At 40.9% G+C, this 23,885-nt stretch overlaps 1 protein-coding gene across 10 annotated transcripts in view; it reads left to right on the top strand.

The window, feature by feature from the left end:
* The window catches only part of pogzb (pogo transposable element derived with ZNF domain b), a 112,374-nt gene that overhangs the window by 32,496 nt on the left and 55,993 nt on the right, over positions 1–23,885 (top strand). For 9 of the 10 annotated variants that reach the window (XM_069940188.1, XM_069940187.1, XM_069940191.1 and 6 more), the window contains 3 exons: positions 4,589–4,687; positions 13,842–14,023; positions 16,291–16,426. In XM_069940188.1, the coding sequence (XP_069796289.1) occupies positions 4,589–4,687; positions 13,842–14,023; positions 16,291–16,426 (417 nt within the window). The remainder of the gene's footprint in view (positions 1–4,588; positions 4,688–13,841; positions 14,024–16,290; positions 16,427–23,885) is intronic. The other variant, XM_069940192.1, reaches the window with a different exon arrangement.

Below are 23,885 nucleotides of genomic sequence, written 5' to 3'. Positions count from 1 at the left end.
GGTACTTTCAAGACATTCTCATGAGGACCTTCATCCTTAAGTATGGAATATTTTTTCTGAATTCTCCCTGGAAATATTTGCAATCACTTGGAGAATTTCATTGGAGGTTTCTTTGAATTCTTCTGTCGGGTTTAGTCTCCTTTCAGGCCCTACCAAGGGGGCATGATGAGCATTGCGGTTAGCGTGATGGTATAAACTGCTCAAACAACCTGGATTCAAATTTGGTGCTGAATGCAAGAAGTTTAAACACTCTCCACATGTCGGTGTAGGCTTTCCCTGAGTGTTCCATCTTACTTCCATCTTCCAAGACGTACGGGGTTGGAGGTTAATTTGGGTGTAATTGGGCAGCATGGATTTAAATGGCCGGAATCGGCTTCTACATGCTATAAATAAATAAAAAAACTTGGATAATTTCTATGCTGCGTCTCCTCTAAAATATTTCCCCAGATGATTCCCTTCATTATTGGCATTTTTTTTTAACTTAGTCTTCCCACCTCTATTCCACCTTTGCTAATGTTTGCCTCTCTTAAGTTTCCTTCTCTTGCAATGTCTTTTATACAACACCAGATATCTTTAGAAACAGTATTAGACCATTCAGCCCAATCAAGTCTGCTCTACCATTCAAATCTTGGCTGATGCATTTTCCTTTCAAACCCATTCTCCCCATGACATTTAACACCTTTATGAATGTAAGATCCCCCTCCCCCTAATTATTCTAAACTCCAGCAAGTACAGGCCCAGAGCCATTAAAAAGCTCCTTCTTCCCTTGGATCATTTTCATAAATCTCCTCTGGACTGTCTCCAGTCATTCCTTAGATATGGAGCCCAAAACTGCTCCCAATGCTCCAAATGTAGATTTTTTGCAAAGGACCTGGATTCATTATATAACTTGTGCCCCGCAGTTAGAGAAAGTTGTTTTGCCGCATATTTATACTGCTTTTGTTCATAGTTGATGTTTCTCTACAGTGGGAACATAATAATCAAATCCAGAAACCATTATGGCACATCTTAATAAATGTAAAACTTATTTTAATTACATTGCAACAATTGTAAGTCACCACCCAAATAGTGACTTTTTTTAAAAAAATTTTTATTTTTCACACTATAAACCATATTGACCAAGATACGTAGACATTTTTTCTCTTGAATATATAGTGTCATTTTCTCCCCCTTTTCCCCCCTCCCTTCCCTCCCTCCCTCACCCCCTTTCCCATTTATTTGAAGTTCAATCTATAAGGTACATTAAACCAGTTAAACAATGTTGTCTCTTAATAAAATTAAACAAGAAATTTTACTGAGTCAGTTCTTTTCGTTATTTTCTCCTTTTGTCATTTTAGGTGGTGGAAGTCCATGGTAGGATTTCTCTATTGTATTTCATGTATGGCTCCCATATTTGTTCGAATATTGTGAGGTTATTTCTTAAATTATATGTTATTTTTTCTAATGGAATACATTTATTCATTTCTATATACCATTGTTGTATTCTCAAGTTGTCTTCTAATTTCCAGGTTGACATAATACATTTTTTTGCTACAGCTAGGGCTATCATAACAAATCTTTTTTGTGCTCCATCCAAATCGAGTCCAAATTCTTTATTTCTTATATTACTTAGGAGGAAGATCTCTGGGTTTTTTGGTATATTGCTTTTTGTGATTTTATTTAATATCTGGTTTAGATCTTCCCAAAAATTTTTCACTTTCTCACATGTCCAAATTGCAGAATTGTTGTTCCCGTTTCCTTTTTACAGCGAAAACATCTGTCTGATACTGTTGGGTCCCATTTATTTAACTTTTGAGGTGTGATGTATAGCCTGTGTATCCAGTTATATTGTATCATGCGTAACCTCGTGTTTATTGTATTTCTCATAGTTCCGGAGCATAGCTTTTCCCATGTTGCATTCTTTATCTTTATGTTTAGATCTTGTTCCCATTCTCCTTTTCTTGCAGTTTGATGTACATATTTGTTACAAATTTTTTAATTATCATTGTGTCTGTAATCACATAATCAAAATTGCTTCCTTCTGGTAACCTCAGACTGTTTCCCAATTTGTCCTTCAAGTAGGTTTTCAGCTGGTGGTATGCAAACATTGTATCGTGAGTTATATTTATCCTTCATTTGTTCAAAAGATAATATTTTATTTCCTGAAAAACAATTTTCTATTCTTTTGATCCCTTTTCTCTCCCATTCTCTGAAGGAAAGGTTATCTATTGTGAAAAGGATTAGTTGATTTTGCGTCAATATTAGTTTTGGTAGTTGGTAATTTGTTTTATTCCTTTCTACGTGAATCTTCTTCCAAATGTTGAGCAGATGATGCAATACCGTTGAATTCCTTCGTTGCACCAATTTTTCATCCCATTTATATAGTATATGTTCAGGTATCTTCTCCCCTATTTTATCTAGTCCAATCTGGCTTTTCCCTTGTTTGATAAAAATCTGATAGGTATCTTAATTGTGTGGCTCTATAATAATTCTTAAAAGTTTGGTAGTTGTAAGCCTCCTTGTTTGTACCATTCTGTTAATTTATCTAGTGCTATCCTCGGTTTCCCCCCTTTCCATAAGAATTTCCTTATTATTTTCTTTAGCTCCTTGAAGAATTTCTCTGTTAGGTGAATTGGTAATGATTGAAATAGGTTTTGTATCCTTGCGAAGATATTCATTTTAATACAATTTACCCTTCCTCTCAATGTTAGTGGTAAGTCTTTCCAATGCTCTAAGTTGTCTTGTAATTTCTTCATTAATGGCTGATAATTTAGTTTGTATAGATGGCCTAGATTATTATCGAGTTGTATACCTAGGTATCAAATTGCTTGTGTTTGCCATCTAAATGGTGATTCTTTCTTAAACTTCGTGAAATCCGCATTATTCATTGGCATTGCTTTACTTTTATTTGCGTTGATCTTGTACCCCGATACTTCTCCATATTCCTTCAATTTCTTATGTAATTCTTTTATTGATATTTCTGGTTCTGTTAAGTATATTATAACGTCATCTGCAAATAGACTGATTTTATATTCCTTCTCTTTTATTTTTATCCCTCTTATTTTATTTTCTGTTCTTATCAGTTCTGCTAGTGGTTCTATAGCTAACGCGAACAGTGAAGGAGATAGTGGACATCCCTGCCTTGTTGATCTGCTTAAGTTAAATTGTTTTGATATATATCCATTTACTGTCACTTTCGCCAATGGCCCCTTATATAATGCTTTAATCCAATTAAATATATTTCTCTGGTAGGCTGAATTTTTGTAGTACTTTGAATAAATAATTCCATTCTACTCTGTCAAAGGCCTTCTCTGCATCGAAAGCAACCGCTACTGTTGGAGTTTTATTTCCTTCTACTGCATGAATTAAGTTAATACATTTACAGATATTGTCCGTTGTTCGTCTTTTTTTAATAAATCCAGTTTGGTCTAGATTTACTATTTTTGGTACATAGTCGGCCAATCTGTTTGCTAATAGTTTAGCTATTATCTTATAATCTGTGTTAAGTAAAGATATTGGTCTATATGATGCTGGTGCTAATGGATCTTTCCCTGTCTTTGGTATTACTGTCTTCGGCTTGGCTTCGCGGAAGAAGATTTATGGAGGGGTAATGTCCACGTTAGCTGCAGGCCCGTTTGTGGCTGACAAGTCCGATGCGGGACAGGCAAACACGGTTGCAGCGGTTGCAGGGGAAAATTGGTTGATTGGGATTGGGTGTTGGGTTTTTCCTCCTTTGTCTTTTGTCAGTGAGGTGGGCTCTGCGGTCTTCTTCAAAGGAGGTTGCTGCCCGCTGAACTGTGAGGCGCCAAGATGCACGGCTTGATGCGATATCAGCCCACTGGCGGTGGTCAATGTGGCAGACACCAAGAGATTTCTTTAAGCAGTCCTTGTACCTCTTCTTTGGTGCACCTCTGTCACGGTGGCCAGTGGAGAGCTCACCATATAACACGATCTTGGGAAGGCGATGGACCTCCATTCTGGAGACGTGACCTGCCCAGCGCAGTTGGATCTTCAGCAGCATGGATTCGATGCTATTAGCCTCTGCCATCTCGAGTACTTCGATGTTAGGGATGAAGTCGCTCCAATGAATGTTGAGGATGGAGCGGAGACAACGCTGGTGGAAGCGTTCTAGGAGCTGTAGGTGATGCCGGTAGAGGACCCATGATTCGGAGCCGAATAGGAGTGTGGGTATGACAACGGCTCTGTATACGCTTATCTTTGTGAGGTTTTTCAGTTGGTTGTTTTCCCAGAGTCTTTTGTGTAGTCTTCCAAAGGCGCTATTTGCCTTGGCGAGTCTGTTGTCTATCTCGTTGTCGATCCTTGCATCCGATGAAATGGTGCAGCCAAGATAGGTAAACTGGTTGACCGTTTTGAGTTTTGTGTGCCCGATGGAGAATGCCCATTCATGTATTATTGTAATTATTACTGTTTTGCATGAATCTGGAATATTTTGTGTTTTATCAATCTGGTTGATTACTTCTAGGAGGGGAGGAATTAATAAGTTTTTTAATGTTTTATAGAATTCTATTGGACCCAAATAGTGTTTTGAAAGATTCAGTGCTATCATGAATGTTTTTTATTTATAAGAGCATGTATTTTGGTCCTTCAGGAATGAAATCGGGATTTTCTACCACAAGCACTGCTGATCAGCAGAACAGTGAGATGGGAAAGAAAGCAATGCTGACGGTTCTTCCCTCAAGCAACAACAGTAAGCATTTGTACTTTCAAAAATGTCTTTTGATCTCTTGCCTCTTTTGTTTTCAGCTAAATGGTTCTTTGAACTCTTTGTTTTATGAATGGTCTGTGCAGAAATTGCAAGAAGCAAGATGACAATTTTAAAAAAAATGGAAATGCCAGAAGAACATAACAGAGACAGAATTTGTAGATTTTAATTTGTGAAGGTTCAAGGTCATTGACAGAAAACACAAGCTGAGTTTAATTTTCCGTGGCTTTATCCCTAGCTTTCAAAAAAACATGCACTAAAAACACGCTGTTAATTTGGCAAGCCTGTCCCACACCATGGAGATTTGACTAAATATTTTTCTCTCCCTGTGTGAATATGTAAGTGCGCAGCCAAAACAAAAGGGAAAATCTGGGTCAGTTTATGATTTTTAAAAGATATTCCAGAAAATTCTCTGGAAATGTTTTAAAAATATTCAAGGCTTGTAGCTTTGTGGATTTATAGGGCCCCGAGTTCAAACTCTCGTCCAATTATTTTATTTGGAATATACTTAAAGGGAGCCATCTTCAGATTGAGATAGAGCAAGGCAGTACTTCGGCATCCTGACCAACATTTCTCCACCAATTGACCTCCAGAATCTTGTTTGTGCAACCTCACGATAAGCAAATTACTGGAATGCGATTGGTGCCTTGTAATTGTTTTGTTTTGCTGAGCTGCTAAAAAAGGAAAGTGCTACTGAATTAGTCACACTTGATTATTTTTGTACCCGGAGTCTCAGTTATTATAATGATAGAGTCGTAGTGATAGAGAGCATGGAAACAAGCCCTTTGGCCCAACTACCTTATGCCAGCCAAGTTGCCCATCTGAGTTTGTCCAATTTGCCTGCACGTGGACCATTTTCCTCTAACTCTGTTTCAATCCATTTACCCATTTAAATGTATTTTAATCTCCTAATTGCTACTTCCTCTGGCTGCTTGTTTCATAAAACCCCTCAGGCCTCTTTTTATCTTTTCTCCCTTCTCTTAAATCTATGCCCTCTAGTTTTAGACGCTCCTTTGCTGGGAAAAAAGATTTAAATTTTAAATTTAGACGTGCAGCACGATAACTGGCCTTTTCGGCCCACAAACCCATGCTGTCTGATTACATCCAATTCACCTGCACCCCCCCCCCCGTATGTTTTGAAGGATGGGAGGAAAACCGGAGCTTCATAGGAAAACCACGCAGACAGGGAGAGAATGTACAAACTCTTCACAGACAGCACTGGATTTGAACACAGGTCGCTGGGGCTATAACAAACAGTATTGTGCTCACTGCTATGTTACCCATGCCACTCTGGATAATAGTGTGATTATCCAATTTATCTGTTCCCCCATATGATTAAATACACGAATTCACCTCAAAGTCGTTCTGAAGCCTCCTACACACCAGTTTTAGCTTGTCTAATCTCTCATTTTGTAGCAGGTTGACCAAATCTGTGCACTGTGCCCAGAGAAGAGGATGCACAAATGGTGAAGGGGGAATAAAGGAATAGGTGAAAATGAACTGGTTGTGTTGAGTCATGTGCAGCTTTATGTGATGAATAGATGTCTGAGAGCATGCTGGAAAAAAGTGTGGGGGGGGGGGAATAGCAGGTTAAGTTCAAGTTTATTGTCACATGTTCCATGTTGCAGTGAAAGGTTGTTTTATCAGCAGATCAGTGGATGTCAGTCATGTGCAATCAACAAGACTCTTCAAAATGTAGGCACAGTTAGCGCAATGCTGTTACAGTGCTAGTGACCGGGGTTAGAATCTGGCGTTGTCTGTAAGAAGCTTGTACATTCTCCCCATGTATGCGTGGGTTTCTTCCCACTGTTCAAAATGTACTGGGGTTGCAAGTTAATTGGGTGTAATTGGGCAGCATGGGTTTGTGGGCCAAAAGGGCCTGTTCCTGTGCTGTATGTCTAAATTAAAGGAAAAAAATGTAATATGCCATGTTACAGAGCAGAGAACATTGTACAGCACAGGAACAGGCCCTTCAGCCCATGTGCCTGGGCTGAACAAGATGTATAAATCAAACTAAAACTCTACTATTTGCAGTTGAGAGATATTCCTCTCTCTCTAGCCTCTTCATATTAACATGTCATAATTTTAGTGTTTTGAACTTCAATTAAGAGTTTGTGCTAATATATTCCATACACATGCCCTTTTCTCATTATGTTTCCATGTACCCATAACAACAGCCTGGAGGCAAAATGATTTAAACTGCCCCCATTAACCAATCTTAATTGAGCCCCAGGCACAATAATGGTTACTAATCACTGGGAGACATCCGGAAGTCTGAACAGATGCACTATCTATCCAAACCCTCTCCCTCTGTTCACACTCATCTCCTCATTAAATACATCTCCCTTAACTGAGTTCAACAAAATCTGCAAATGGTGGCACCTTGGATCAAACAATGTGTTTCCTTAGTTTCAGCAATGCGTTGGTCACGACATTACTTTGGACATTGCGGGCAAATTGCAAGTTAATTCTGTTGCTGTATTACTTGTAGAAGCAGCCCCCATTATATGGTTGTTAAGATTATTTAAATGTGTTCTTGCATAATTCACGATCTATTACCAAAAACTCTTGATGCATGGCATAAATGAACTTTTATGGAATTTGTGTTGGGGTCAGGGTGGGGGGAATGAATCACAAAATATGAATGGGAGTACAAATTATATATTTTTAAACTCCCCTTCTAGTATGTGAGGATAGATAATATTGGCATTTTTTTAAGCATAGTCAGTTAATTTTGCTGTCTAGCAGGTTCACTGCCCTCTCCCCCCAAGATGTTTTTGTTGTCTCTTCAAGATGCCTGAAAAGGATGAACAAGTTGAAATGCACATTATAAACTGAAAACTGGATTGCGATAAGGGGAGACACAAAAGGCTGCAGTTGCTGGAATCTATTAAATAAGGAAGTTGATGAGTGGAAGCAGTGACTTGTGGCTCCACTAATCACCCTATCTGCCCAGCCTTGAGTTTGTTTTTTTTCCTCCAGATAACAGCAACTGTAGTTGCTTGTGGCTTCAAATGCAGCTTCTCGTCGTTGGAAGATGTGCTTTGGAAACTGACATCCATCTTTTAAGCTAATCCAGAAAGTCTGCAGATGGTGGGGTTGGTGTGACAACCCCACCATCTACGGATTCACTGATGCCACCATGGTAGTGAGCTGTTTAAGAAGGGGTGATGAATCAGCACATAGAAGAGGGTTGGAAAACTTAGCTGAATCGTGCACGAGCAGCAACAGCCCACTCAGCTTCATCAAAACCATGGCCTGAGGAGGAGTAAACCAGAGGTGTACATCCAGTGATCATTGGGGGATTCAGAGGTGTGGAGGGTTGGCAAATTTAAATACCTGGGAGGGACTTTTCCTGGACCCAACATCCAAATGTCATTACGAAGAAAGCATGTCAGCCCATCTACTTCATCAGGAGTTTGCGAAGGTTTTGTATGACATTGGAAACCTTGGCAAACTTCTACAGATGTGTAGTGGATAGTGTGCTGTCAGCATCACAGCCCGGTATTGGGGTACCAATATCTCTGAGAAGAAAGGTAGTGGAACAGCACAGTGCATCACAGTCAAAACTCTTCCCACTATTGGAAAAAAATCTATATGAACGTTGCCGATGGAGAGCAGCAGCATTTATCAAGGATCCACACCATGCTCCATTCTCACTGCTGCTATCAAGAAAGAGATGTACGTGCTGCAAGATTCATTCCAGCAGATTCAGGAACAATTGTTATCCCTCCACCATCAGATTCCTAAACAATATACTCAATCTTAACTCATCCATAGACTCATTTATGGGCTCTTACTTTGTACACTATTGATTACTGAATATTTTATTTCTGTATTTGCACCGTCAGTTTGTTTACATTTTTCTTTTTTACTTTTCCCTTTTCTATGCGTTTTTTCTTAAGAACTGTACTTACTATAAGTAGAAATTTTGCCTGGCATCTAGGAAGAAGAATCTCAGGGTAGAGTGTGATGTCAATAAATCTGACCTTTGCATGCAATACACAAAAGTGTTGGAGAAACTTGGCAGGTCATGTGTGTACATCTGAGATGTCCTTCAAAAAAGGTGGCTTCTCTATTGCCATTGACTCAGCCCTTGTCTATATCTTGTACATCTGTCCTGGGCCCTTCAGCCCCAAGATGCAACAAAAACAGAATTCCCACTTGTCCTCGCCTACCACCCCACAAGCATCTGCATCCAATGTGTCATCTCTGCAGTTTCTGCCCCCTACCATATCATCCCATCATCAGACACATCATCCCCTTCCCTTCTTTCCACAGGGGCCGCACCTTCCAGTGCTTCCTCATCAACTCATTCCTTCTCATTAATCAACCCCTTTGGTATCTATCCCTGTGAACGAAATAAATGTAACACACATGCCCAGACCTCCTCCCTCACCAGCATTCGAGGTCCACAAATAGTCTTTCCTTCTCAGTTCGGTATAATTGTCATAGAATTCCTTAAAATTTTCATTGATCTATGTTGGGTTATATGTAATTTGTTTGTCCTTTTTCCTTGATGCCAATACAGTTCTTTTAACTTGTTCTGTTTTAAGTTGCCAGGCTAGTATTTTGTGTGTTTTTTCTCCTAGCTCATAATACTTTTGCTTTATTTTCATTATGTTCTTCTCCACCTTGTATGTTTGTAATGTTTTGTATTTTATTTTTTTGTCTGCCAATTCTCTTTTTGTTGTATCTTCCCTTGTTGCTAGTTCTTTTTCTGTACTTACTATTTCCCTTTCCAACTGTTCTATTTCTCGATTGTAGTCCTTTTTCATCTTAGTTACATAACTTGTTATCTGCCCTCTAATGAAGGCTTTCATTGCATTCCATAAATAAAAATTTGTCTTTCACTGATTTCGTATTTATTTCAAAGTACATTTTAATTTGGCGTTCAATAAATTCTCTAAATTCCTGTCTTTTAAGTAGCATGGAGTTTAATCTCCATCTATATGTTCTTGGTGGGATGTCCTCCGGTTCTATTGCTAATAACAGGGGTGAATGATCAGATAATAATCTCGCTTTATATTCTGTTTTCCCAACTCTCCCTTGGATATGGGCTGACAACAGGAACAGGTCAATCCTTGAGTATGTTTTATGCCTACTCGAATAATATAAGTATTCCTTCTCCTTTGGGTGTTGCCTTCTCCATATATCCAAAAGTTGCATTTCCTCCATTGATTTAACCATAAATTTGGCTACTTTATTTTTGCTAGTCTTTTGTCCAGTTTTATCCACCTTTGGGTCCGAACTAAGGTTAAAATCCCCTCCTATCAATACATTCCCCTGCGTATCTACAATCTTAAAAAAAATATCTTGCATAAACTTTTGATCCTCATTAGGTGCATATATATTGACCAAATTCCAGAATTCTGAATATATCTAACACATTATCATTACATTCCTCCCTGCTGGATCTATTATTTCCTCCTCTATTTTGATTGGTACATTTTTATTGATTAATATAGCTATACCTCTGGCTTTTGAATTATATGATGCTGCCGTTACGTGCCCTACCCAGTCTCCTTAATTTATTATGTTCCACTTCAGTTAGATGCACGAAGCGTTTTCTGCACGAATGCTATATCTATTTTTTCTTTTTTCAGTAAATTTAATAGCCTCTTCCTTTTTAATTGGTTATGTATTCCATTAATATTTATAGTCCTATAGTTTAACATGGCCATCTCATATTCTGTTTACAACTCATTTCCGTTTTCTCACCTCCCCTTTTCCCCATTTTCATCTCAATTTTCCTTTTTTGAACTCAATGTATGACAACACTTCTAAAACATAAAATACTTCAACCACTCCCATATCTAAAATTCCCTTCACCCAAGTGTCCCCCTCCTCTCTAAGTCGCCCCTCCCAACCACAACTCCCCTCTCCATTCGGATTGCGAACCCGTTTGCAAGTATCAACTGATTTCGCAATGACTGTTATTCTCTCCCACGTAACCCCCTCCAGAAAAGACTTTTATCTTCACATTAAAACAAAGCTCACCCTCTTTTCTTTTTTCCCCCCCCTCCTTTTTCTCCCCCCTCTCCCTTACTTCCCTTTTATTTCCCTTTAGTTCTTACTTATACATTATTTTTACATCTTTATATGTAGTTTGTCGTCATTCTTGTTACATCTCTTCATCTCTCTTTCTGTTCTGCAGGCATTCTGCAAATTCTTGTGCTTTCTTCGAATCCGAGAACAGTCTGTTTTGCTCCCCTGGGATAACTATTTTAAGCACGCTGGATATCTTAACATAAATTTATAGCCCTTTTTCCATAGGATCAATTTTGCTGTATTAAACTCCTTCCTCTTCTTTAGGAATTAACAACTTATGTCTGGGTAAAAAAAAAAAAAAAAAAAAAATTTTTGACCCTTGTACTCCAGTGGTTTTTTGTCTTTTCTAAATTTTATTCCTCGACTTCTCCAATATATTTTCTCTTGTCATGTGTCTCAGAAATTCTACTAAAACGGATCTTGGTTTTTGATGTGACTGGTTTCGGGGCTAGTATTCTGTGTGTCCTTTCTATTTCCATTCCTTCCTGTATTTCTGGCATTCCCAGGACCCTTGGGATCCATTCTTTTATAAATTCTTTCATATTTTTTCTGCCTTCATCTTCCTTTAGGCCCACTATCTTTATATTGTTTAGCCAACTGTAGTTTTCCATCATATCAATTTTCTGAGCTAACAGCTCTTGTGACTCTAACTTTTTATCACTTTCTTCCAATTTTCTTCGTAAGTCGTTCACTTCCATTTCTACAGCCGTTTCTCATTCTTTCACATTTTCTAATCTTTTCCCTATTTCTGTTATGACCAACTCTATTCTACTCACTTTTTCTTCTGTACTTTTCATTTTTCTTTTTATTTCACTAAATTCTAATGTTTTCATTTGTTCTTGAAATTTTTTATCTATGTACTGTCCATCTATTTTACCTTCTATTCCTCTGTGCAGACCTTGGTGTTCTTCTTCTGTGTCTGCTCTTGGGTTTGTGTCTTCTACTTCTCTTCCTTGTTTCTGTGTCTTCTGACTTTCTTGTTGAACTGCTTGCCTCAGTTTGTTGGGTGTTTTTTTCATGGCTTCTTGTTGTTTGTTGGTCCTCTTCTTCTGGGCTTCTGTTGGGCTTCCTGTTGCTGTTTTTCTTTCTTATCACTCCCTTTCCCGTTGCTTTCCTCTGCTTCTAGCTGAGAACCCTGCTGTCGGGCATCTCTTAGCTGGTCGCGCTGTGTAAGTTCACTCCACAGCCGGGCCCCCCTCCCATCGGTGTTTTCCTTTTCCTTGTTTTGCGCACTTCTGTTTGACTCAGTGAGCTATTTTTGCAGTCACGCGGTCGGGAGGTCGCGACCCTGCGGGGTCTCCACTAACCTCGGGGAGCGGGCTCCTCTGTCCACAGTGGGTCCCTGCTTCTTCATGCAGGTTAGGCCTTCTCCTTTCTCTCTGGCGTCTTTCCTTTTTTTTCTGTTGTTTTTGGTTTTTGCTTCTTAGGTGTCATTTTCTTTCTTTTCTCCACACCTTTATCTTTTATTTGTGGTGTTTTGTGTTTCTTGAGTTTTGTGTTTTCTTCACTTTATTTCTTCTTTTCTGGAGAGGGCTGGTATTCTCCTACCAGCCACTACTCCATCACGTGACTCCCCCACAAACACTCTTTTCAAGTACATCGGTGAGACTGGACACTGGGAGATCGTTTTGTTGACCATCTTTGCTCTGTTTCCTGCAATAGCAAGGACTTCCCAGTTGCAAACCATTTTAATTTCACACACCATGTCTATCTGAGGCTTTGTACACTTTCAAATAGAGGCTACCCACAAATTGATGGAACAGCACCTTTTATTCTGCCTGGACACTCTCAAACCAAACATCATTAATGTAGACCTTCAATTTCTGACAAACTCCTTCTCTTCTGTGATTCTCTTGCTCTATTACCCTCCTCATCAACTTTTCTCTCTTCTACCCTCCTACTTGATTCCACCTATAACCACTTAACTGTTGGTCTTTTCTTGTCTCTGCCTCTTCTCTCCTCTCTTCTTTCACCCCCCAACCTTTTTATTCAGGTGCCTATCTGTTTCTTTTGCTCATACTTGATGTAAGGCCTAGGCCCAAAAATGTGGGTTACCCTTTTACTTCCTATAGATGCTGTGTGATCTGCTGAGTTTTTACAGCACTCTTGTATTTTCCAGACAATCTGTTAAATGACTCTATGCCAGGAGCCGGTTGCTGTAGCCCTAAGATTAATAGTGTTGAGAACAAAATATCCTGTAGGATATTTTTCATTCCAGGATTGAAACAACTCCATCACATGGGTTGCCTGTAGTCAGAAGATTCAGGGTTAATTAAGGTTACAGAAAATATGATTTGAGTTTGTGAAGGGACTCGCCAATATAATTGTTTTTATTATTATAATTAATGGTCTTCCAGTTGTAATATTTTGAAATTGGTATTTTGGCACATCTGCTAGTTTTGTGTGAGAATGTGGTTCACATGCCAAGAAATGTTTATGCATACCTAAGTGGGACAGCTGCTTGTGTTGAATTGCCTTCATTGCACTCTGAGTTGAAGATGAAGTGGTTTATTAATGTTGATCACTCAGAAGCCCCTTTTCCAATGGCATCTCAGTTAATTGACTGTGCAGTGTCCCAGCATAGGAAGCCCTTTGTGCCGTTTCCACTAGGACACTAATTGCTTTTCCACTGAACACACTCATCCCCGGGGATCGAAGTGTTCTACCTACAATTGGAAACTGGTGACTTTCTGCTGTCCCTTTTCCACTGGTTTTATCCGCACACTGGTGTCAGCAAATGCCAGGGATCTGAGTAGGGGTAAAGTTGGTTAATCCCCAGCGTGAAATGACATAATTTGATGCCGGTGTTCAGTCAGTTCCTTTTCTACTGGACCCTGTCCCACTAAATTCCCAGTTAATTCCTGGGACAGGGTGCCAGTGGAAAAGGGGCTTAGACAGCAGAGTGGTGTGAGCAAGTCTTGGGGAGGGAACCAATCAGGATGACTTACAACAGCTGTTACAGCACTGTCTGTTGATCTGTGTCAAACCTTGTTATGAAGTAATGGGCCATTCCCTCTTGATCAGTGAGAATTAATTTGAAATTGTTAGTGCTAAGTCCTTTTTACTTATTACTGTTCCTTCTTCTCAGCTGGTAGTCCTTTGATGAACTCGGGCAATCAGCCTTTGATCGTAACACAAAACCCACCGGGCATTGGTTCACAGATGACAATGCCCTCAATGTACCAGCCCGCTTCTGTGCAAGTGTTGCAGGATCCAAAAGGTGGAGTGACCAGCACCGTGTCAGGGCAGCCCATCTTGATCACCACTCAAGTAAGTTATGGCTCTCTGTTGCCCACACATGCAACTAGAAGTGGGATACAGTATGTGATATAGGCATAAAACATCAACAATTCCTTTTCTCCCACTGCTGCTCGACCTGCTGAGTTCTTCCAGCAGATTGTTCTTCAATCCGCATTGCAGCATCTGCAATCTCTTGAATATCTCAATGGTATTGAATGGTTTGACTTCCACCATTGTTGACTGGGAAAGTGGATCCAGATAAATAAATAGCTAGTATTCTCCCACATCAGCAGGCAACTTTTAACGCTTAGCATTCTCAGCGGATACAATATGCGTTTGACACAGCTAGGTTCTACCTATACTTTCCTATTAAACACTTCCAAGAATGAGGCACCACTGCTCAAATTATACGGACGAAGCCAGAGGTTTCCCCAATAAATGCATGGAAGATTCAGAAGAACTGGTATTTTGTTGGTTACCATGTGTTGAGCTACGGTAACAGTTTTTACTATGCCTCTGCACTCTTTGCAAAACTAAATGCAAGATGAAATTAGCAGTTAGCATTGGGGAATTGCGAATTGGTTTTGCTGCCACATTTGTTGCTGATTTGAACTTCATTTGGGCTTTGCTTTCTTCAATAATTTCTAAAGAGTGGATTGGAATTGTATGATGGGTGGTGAAGCACAAGTACTTTAAGCTCACTGGTTTTACTGTCAGCCTGCAGTCTAGATTGTTTTGATGCAGGGTTTAGCAGTCCCACTGTACTGATTTGTGGCACAGTCAGCCACTGATGTATTTCAAGCTTTGTTGGTTCTTTAGGAATAAAACATGAAAGTCTGTAGACGTTGAGATGGAAGTAAAAACATAATGCTGGAGAAACCCAGCAGGTCACATAGCGTACATAATAAGCAAAAATAAAGATGCATAACCAATGTTTTGGGCTTGAGCCAAGATATAAGCAAAATGTAGGCAGGTGCCTAAACAAAATGGTGTGGGAGAAGAGCACAAGCCCACCACCAGACACCTCTTTCCCTCTCCACCATCTGTAGGGGTCGCTCCCTCTGTGAGTTCCTCGTCCTCTCAAACCTTCCCACCAATTTCCCCCTCATCACCTTTCCCTGTGGCTGCAGGCAAGAAGTGCCACACTTGCACCCACACCTCCTCCCTCACCACCATTCAGGGCCCCAAACAGTCCTTCCAAATAAAACAATGCTTGTGAATCTGCATGAGTCATCTAATGCATCCGGTGCTCTCATAGTGGCCTCTACTTTGGAGACTGGGAGATCACTTTGCTGAGAACCTTCACTCTGTCTGCATCAATAACAAGAATCTCCCAGTGGCCAACCCTTTCAATTCTGAGCTCCTCTCCTGCGCTGACAGCCAGAGCCACCTGTAAATTGGAGGCGCAACACCTAATTTTTTGTCTGGGCACTCTCCATCTGGATGGCATTAACATTGACTTCTCTGCTTTCTGCTAGCCCACTCCCTGTTCTCTCTTTCTTCCTTATTCCTGTCTTCTTTCCTCCAGCTCTCCTCCCCTTTCCCTCTCCATTCATAGAGCCATTCCCCACCCCTCCCCCTTGTTTGCTGGTGCACCCTCCCTCCCTTATCCACCTATTAACTTTTGCCACTGTTCCTCCCTAACCATTTTTCTTGGGTGGCTGCCCACATTTTGCTCGTACCTTGATGAAGGGCCAAGTCTGAAATGTTGGTTATGTATCTTCGCTATATAAAGTACACTTTGATCTGGTGAATTTCTCCAGCATTGTGTTTTTATGTTGGTTGTTCTTTAATGCCTCTTGGTTTGGGTTATACGCAGTAAATGTAACCATCAGCTGATTGTATACTAAGCAGAGTGTGTTCTTTGGGAGGTGTGGCCAAGAAGGAAGAGGCTTTATGAATTGAACAAGGCATATTATAAAAATGTAATAGAAAGACTGCTATAGTACTAGTGAGGGTGATTGTGATTCAGAACTTCAGTGGTTTTAACAGTTGGGATGTAATCCTGAACACCTATAGTTTGTGTCCGAAGCAGATGATTTTGCACAACATATTCTTCACTCAGCTACTTCCAACTATGCCGATGCATCTCAACTTTCCAATTGTCTGTGAATTTTGCTACCAATGAGCCAAGATTTTCTTTTACAAGAGACTATTGCTGAAATTGTAATCTTACTGTTGCTTTTGCAAATTGTGATTTTCTTTTTGTATCAGCTTCAAATTTTTTGGTCAGTCTTCTCTTTGTGAGCATATCTCTTGGTTTAAGGATTAATGCTGATTCTGGTTCCTCTCTACAGGGCTTTACTGTGAAAGACCTGAGATCTGTGCAAAATCCAGTTGGTATTGTACTCAATGTACAGGGTGGTCAGGGACCAGCCCCATACCAAGCTAAGCCCTTGACTTTAGTGCCAGGTATGTGGAGCAATAGACCAGGTAGGTTAAGAAATAACATGTATGCTTGTTGTTAAATTGTATTTTTTTTGTCATCAATGTTGATGTAATTCCATTACATATGAACACCTGAGTCCAAAGCCATACAGGGTTTGGTTACATGCTTCTCATGCATTTACCCAGACTTTGCACTCTTTTGCAAATGCTGTCAGAGATGCTGGCTCGAGTTTAAAGACTCTACCACATCCCCTTTATCTCCACTACCTCTGCCTTTAATATAATTGCAGCAAAAACAGTCACTCCATTCAGCCATCCAGATCAGATTACCAAAGTCAAACTGGACTGTAATGCTCTTCAAGATCAACTGTCTCACCATAATTGTCAGATCACTTAAGAAGCTGTTGCAAGTCGAATTGTACAAAGTTTCTCCAGCACTTTTAGTGACTTGAACTACAATCACAGTGACTGCAAGCTTTCTTGTTTAACAGAATTGTACTCTCGTTATTTTAAAGAGTTGAGAGGAGTGGCAAGAGATATGATTGTCTTTTATCTACTGATCCTTTTGAAGCCCTTTATGCCACTGTGCTATTGAATATCTAATTAAATTGTTAAATCAGCTACAAGCTACTTAACGTTTTCAAAATGTTTTGAAAACGTTATTGCGCGCAGGCCTGTTTATAATTGTTGGTTTAGATTTATTGGCATAGGAGCAGGGAGTATTGTCATTAATAAAGTGGAAATGTATTGCGCAATTAATAAAGCAGTAGAAAATAAGCTGGAAGTTGTGCTTCAATGCTAATACTGTCAGCTGAGAAGGTTATGGGCCTAATTAATATATAATTAATTTAGAAGAATTTCCTAACCACATTTGACAAACTCCAAGCCATCCACCTCTTTAACAGTATGGGAGTCCCAGTCAATAAGTGGAAAATGAAAATCTCTTACCATCACAACCTTAGTTTCCTGTGGCTGTATCTCTACAGATTTGCTCCTCCAGTTCTTGTTGACTATTGATTGGTCTATAATACAACCCATGTGTGGTCATACCTTTCCCATTCTTCAGCAGACGAGTCCTCTGGCCTGTCCTGCCTGAGCACAGCAATGCCACTCCTTCCCTTTTCATCCCACTCCATCTGCCCCCCACCCCCATTCTATCATGTGTAAAGCAATGGAAGCCCTGAACATTGAGCTGCCAGTCCTTCCCCTCCTGCAACCAAGTTTCACTGATGGTCACAATGTCATAATTCCATGTACCAATTCAAGCTAAGCTTGTCTGCCTTTTCTACAATACTTCTTGCTTTAAAATAGATGTATCTTAGAACACTTCCACTATATACAACCTGTTGATTTCTAACAGTGCATGCAATTTTCACATAATCTTTTCCCTCCTCCATTCCTGTATATGCTCGGACACTGATTTCCATTCCCCTACAAATACAGCTTAACCCACCGAAGCAGCACATTAGGGTTAGGGTTAAGATATGAGTCCCTCTCTAGTTCAGATCCAAACTGTCCTGTCCAGAAACCTGAACCCCTCTTGCACCAAGTCTTTAGCCATGTGTTAAGCTGCATTATCCTCCTATTTCTAACCTCACTCGCACATGGAACAGGAATCAATCTTGAAATCACAACCCTGGAGGTCCTGACCTTCAACCTAGTACTGAACTCTTGTTGCAGGACCTCATTACCCTTCCTACCTATATCATTGGTCCCTATATGGATCACGAAATCTAGCTTCTTACCCTCCTGAGAATACAATTAACTTGATCTGAGATATCTCAGGACCCTGGCACCAGAGAGGCAACATACCATACAGGATACTCTTACCTGTCCCCCTATCTATGGAATCCCCAGCTCTACAGTTCACCTCTTCTCCCTTAGCCACAGGATCAGACCCCATGCCAGAGACCTGATCACTGTGGTTTGTCTCTGGTAGGTCATTTCCCCCCTTCCCCCCTCCCCCCCCCCCCCCAAACAGAATCCAAAATGGTATATCATTGAATGAAATGGCCACAGAGATGCCCTGTACTGCCTGTCTGTTTCCTTTTCCTACTGTCACTCTTCTACCCTTCACTTGCCTCCTGGGTGTGATATTGTCTCTGTAATTCCTGTATCACCTCCTCTATCTCCCAAATGATCCAGAGTACATCCAACTCTAGCTCCAATTCCTTAACTCAGCTTGTCAAAACTGCAGCTGGATGCACTTTTTGTAGGCATGCTGCTAGCTTCCCTGATGACCCATATTCTGCAAGAGAAATATTCCCCTGCCTTGGCTGCCATTTTCATTGTTTCTGATGAGAGGAAAAAATGATATATAAACCCTTCCCTGACCTGTGCCTATCTGCTGAATCCTTTTGTTGCTCAAATAGGATGGCCCTTACTTTAACTCCTGCACCACAAGGGCAAAGTGTTGGAGGAAGAGGCTGATTGGAAGGAAGAGGCATTGTAGTCAGACTCTGGCTGATATGGCCATGCTTGTACATCTTCCAAAGGAGAATTTTGCCTTTCCACCTACCTCGAGTACTATTTCCAGTTGTACTGTCATTATGGTTGAGGGAAAAAAAAATCATCAACACAGTTTGGATGTGGCATTTGAAACTTTATTTGTATCTCTTCCTTCATATCACTGCCAGTATTTCCTTCCTTTCTATTGACAAGATAGCATGGTTAACATAGTGGTTAGCTCAACACTAACTGTGCCAGCGACCTGTGTTCTAATCCGGCTTTGTCTGCAAAGAGTTTCCTTGTTCTCTCTCTGTTTGCATGGATTTTCCCTAGTTTCCTCCCATCCTCAAAAATGCATAGGGTTGCAGGTTAATTTGGGTGCCAAGGGTTTAAAAGGTTGGAATTAGCTTCTACCACGCTGTAAATAAAATCAAAAAAATTAGGATAATGGTGATACTCTCACATTGAGATTTTAAATAATACAAAATACCGTCCTGCGTTGTGTGAAAGTTGGTTAGTCTGTAAACAAAAATAAATTGTGCGATTGTCAAATCTGTCCTAACTATGTACAGGGGGTATTGGATGGTTGGACAGTGGAAATCCATGTTAACAGTTCTTTTGATCTTTGGCTAAGAAGTTCTTGGGGCTTTTATGTGGATTTGCCATTTTTTATTATTTTCCATTACTTTGGACAGTTTAAGTGCGTTGTGAATTGGCTGGTGTACAAGTCGTCCAACCATTGCTGTTACTGGCTGGAGTTATTTGTTACATTCCTGCAGATTTTGTATGCCAGCACATCTCCTGTGGTCTTCGAGGTTGTCTTGGAGCAAAGCCAGCATAAACTAGAGGACTGGGAAACAAATAGAGGATGCTGGCAGAAGATAGAGCCTTGTGGTAGTGTGGTCTCCAGAGCAGCAAGAGTGGGGCACTTCCTGGTTAGTCAGCAAGTCGACGTAGGAAAGAAGTATAACACGAAAGTATGCAGGCACCGTGATTGAAGTAAAAGCACGATGCTGGAGAAACTGATTAGGTCAAACATCGTACTTTATATAGCAAAGATAAAGATACATAACCAACGTTTCAGGCCTGAACCTTTCATCAAGGTATGGAATGTGGCTGTGGAAGTGAGTTTGGGTGAGAACATGGTTACAAAGCTTGAGAACAGCAGGGGAGCAGTGAGAGAGAATCCCACAGAGCTACCTTTGGAGAGCAAAGGAGAACTTCTTCTGGGTAGGCATCCATCAAAGAGATTTTGCAGTAGACAGGAGAAGAAGAAAAAAGTCTGGAGACATCATGATTGAAGTAAAAATAGAGTTGTTGGGGAAACTCAGCAGGTCAAACAGTGTACTTTTGATATGCCATAAGCAAGGACCAGACTTACATCATTCTATAGGCTTTTATTAACAGAAGAAGCCACCTTTACTGACCAGTGGGATAAATTTCACCATCTGTTATACCAGTAGAGTGGAGCCAATCTACAGTCATAACCAATAACAAGCAGTCAGCATAATACATCACTACAACTTTATATAGCAAAGATACAAAACCAACGTTCCAAGCTTGAGCCCTTCATCAAGATACTAGATGTAGGTAAGAGCATGCCTTTCTATGGTTATTATTAGGTAGAGGATGTGACTTGAGAATGATAATTGTGAGGTTAGTTCTTGACATCAAGTGACAACCAGCAGTTGAGTTGATAGCTAGAGATCAGATTTGGTAGTGTGATTGACTTTTCTAGCTGTGGCTGCTGGGAAGTTCTGAATGAATCCCTCGCTGGTGCAGCTTCCATGAGGTATGCTGCCCTCCCTGTGAGATGTGTTTGTCCTTTGCTTTAAATGTTGAGCAATTATCACAAGAACATGATGCTGCAGACATGCTGGTTACATTGTCCCTTCTCAAAACGTTGTTGTGGTGGACCCTGGACCCTGGTGGGGTGAGGTGTGCAGCTTTCATGCAGAGATGAACAGTGTTGTCATGTTTAGTTTCCTGAAGCTTGTTGGATAACGCCACTGGCTGAAGCAGGTAATTGTTTTTGTCGCTGTTAACTGATTACCTATTGGCCCTCCAACCATTCTATTGCTCTCCAGGTGGCACGGTTAGCACAACATTATTACAGTGCCAGTGAGCCGGATTCAAATCAAATTCTGTCTGTAAGGAGTTGTAATTTCTCCCTGTGACCTGTGTGGGTTTCCTCTGGGCCCTCTGGTTTCCTCTCACCCTTTAAAAACATAGGGGTTGTAGGTTAATTGGGTCTAATTGGGCAGCACGGGCTTGTGGAACGGAAGGGCTTGTTATTATGCTGTATGTCTGAATTTAAAATTGCATCTGTCACCCATAGAAACATCTGGATTTGGCTTTCATATAGCCATGATCTTTTTGCAATGACTTTAGGGTTGTGTTTCAAGCTGAAGTTTGTGGAAGAGTAGAAATTATAATTTATTAATACAAGTCAGATTACTTTAATTTGATTTCTGTGCACTGATGATATCCTACCATGTTTTAATTTTGTCAGTTATTTTCCTTTTTGATTTTGGAAGGTTTTTTAATTTTTATTTTTCACATTATGAACCATATTAACCAAAATATGTACAAATGTTTCTCATTAAATTTACACAGTGGTCTTTTCTCCCTTTTTTTCCCCTTTTCCTCCTTCCCCTCCACCCACCCCCCCCCCCAAAAACCCATAAATATTCAACATCTTCTTTGGCTTGGCTTCGCGGACGAAGATTTATGGAGGGGGTAAAAAGTCCACGTCAGCTGCAGGCTCGTTTGTGGCTGACCAGTCCGATGCGGGACAGGCAGACACGATTGCAGCGGTTGCAAGGGAAAATTGGTTGGTTGGGGTTGGGTGTTGGGTTTTTCCTCCTTTGCCTTTTGTCAGTGAGGTGGGCTCTGCGGTCTTCTTCAAAGGAGGCTGCTGCCCGCCAAACTGTGAGGCGCCAAGATGCACGGTTTGAGGCGTTATCAGCCCACTGGCGGTGGTCAATGTGGCAGGCACCAAGAGATTTCTTTAGGCAGTCCTTGTACCTTTTCTTTGGTGCACCTCTGTCACGGTGGCCAGTGGAGAGCTCGCCATATAATACGATCTTGGGAAGGCGATGGTCCTCCATTCTGGAGACGTGACCCATCCAGCGCAGCTGGATCTTCAGCAGCGTGGACTCGATGCTGTCGACCTCTGCCATCTCGAGTACCTCGACGTTAGGGGTGTGAGCGCTCCAATGGATGTTGAGGATGGAGCGGAGACAACGCTGGTGGAAGCGTTCTAGGAGCCGTAGGTGGTGCCGGTAGAGGACCCATGATTCGGAGCCGAACAGGAGTGTGGGTATGACAACGGCTCTGTATACGCTTATCTTTGTGAGGTTTTTCAGTTGGTTGTTTTTCCAGACTCTTTTGTGTAGTCTTCCAAAGGCGCTATTTGCCTTGGCGAGTCTGTTGTCTATCTCATTGTCGATCCTTGCATCTGATGAAATGGTGCAGCCGAGATAGGTAAACTGGTTGACCGTGTTGAGTTTTGTGTGCCCGATGGAGATGTGGGGGGGCTGGTAGTCATGGTGGGGAGCTGGCTGATGGAGGACCTCAGTTTTCTTCAGGCTGACTTCCAGGCCAAACATTTTGGCAGTTTCCGCAAAGCAGGACGTCAAGCGCTGAAGAGCTGGCTCTGAATGGGCAACTAAAGCGGCATCATCTGCAAAGAGTAGTTCACGGACAAGTTTCTCTTGTGTCTTGGTGTGAGCTTGCAGGCGCCTCAGATTGAAGAGACTGCCATCCGTGCGGTACCGGATGTAAACAGCGTCTTCATTGTTGGGGTCTTTCATGGCTTGGTTCAGCATCATGCTGAAGAAGATTGAAAAGAGGGTTGGTGCGAGAACACAGCCTTGCTTCACGCCATTGTTAATGGAGAAGGGTTCAGAGAGCTCATTGCTGTATCTGACCCGACCTTGTTGGTTTTCGTGCAGTTGGATAATCATGTTGAGGAACTTTGGGGGACATCCGATGCGCTCTAGTATTTGCCAAAGCCCTTTCCTGCTCACGGTGTCGAAGGCTTTGGTGAGGTCAACAAAGGTGATGTAGAGTCCTTTGTTTTGTTCTCTGCACTTTTCTTGGAGCTGTCTGAGGGCAAAGACCATGTCAGTGGTTCCTCTGTTTGCGCGAAAGCCGCACTGTGATTCTGGGAGAATATTCTCAGCGACACTAGGTATTATTCTATTTAGTAGAATCCTAGCGAAGATTCAACATAAACAATATAATAAAACCATAAAACAATATCTTCACTCAAAGGAAAATAAACAAGAAAAATGGATCATCTATTTATTATACACTGAATCTAGACGTTATTTTGGAAGGTTTTGAATCCAATTTCTCCCTTTTCACCAGATAGGTAACTTGTCTATCCCATCAATTCATTTGTCACCTGTGACCTATGGCCCTTTTAAAACATTTCACAATTGTGTGTCTGTTGGATTCATTGCTTTGGTGTCGTCTGGAGATTTTGTTTGTTCAACTAATGCTGTGACTTCAATTTATAATTACCTGGATTTGTGCATTTGCTTTGGTTGATCGCCCCAGGCTTGGATTTGTTTTGCATGGTGTCTGAAGATTTTGTGAGGAAGAATAAGGAGAGAAGGAGAGATGAAAATGGGGAATTGTTGCTACTTGTCTGTGAAGTTAATCCAGCGTGTATTTTAAATTTAAATGATTTTTCCACAGGTTAGAATTGGCACTCTGGTTATGAAAAAGTGCTGTTACATTGATGATTCTGGAACCTGGTCGTGTTTGACAGCTCAATATGAGTAAAGGGCTCCCGTCATTTTTATTGTGGTCCAGTGTAATCAATTATATGGAATACCTTTCTCTTTTTGTGCACTGCTTTATTCCCCCCCCACCCCATTACTTAGGGTGGTGGGGATGGGTAGGTGTAAACACTTGGCACTGATTTATTTTAATTATGGCAAAGTTGTAATTATTCCACGTTTATTTATCCTGTTTCAAAAAATCTCTGTTAGCTGCTGCCTTTTTTTAGCTGGTCCCACTGTAATTCCACTGTCTGCCAATAGTG

Source organism: Narcine bancroftii, chromosome 5, assembly GCF_036971445.1.
Source record: "Narcine bancroftii isolate sNarBan1 chromosome 5, sNarBan1.hap1, whole genome shotgun sequence".
NCBI lineage: Eukaryota > Metazoa > Chordata > Chondrichthyes > Torpediniformes > Narcinidae > Narcine > Narcine bancroftii.
This window is presented reverse-complemented; position numbering and strand designations above follow the sequence as displayed.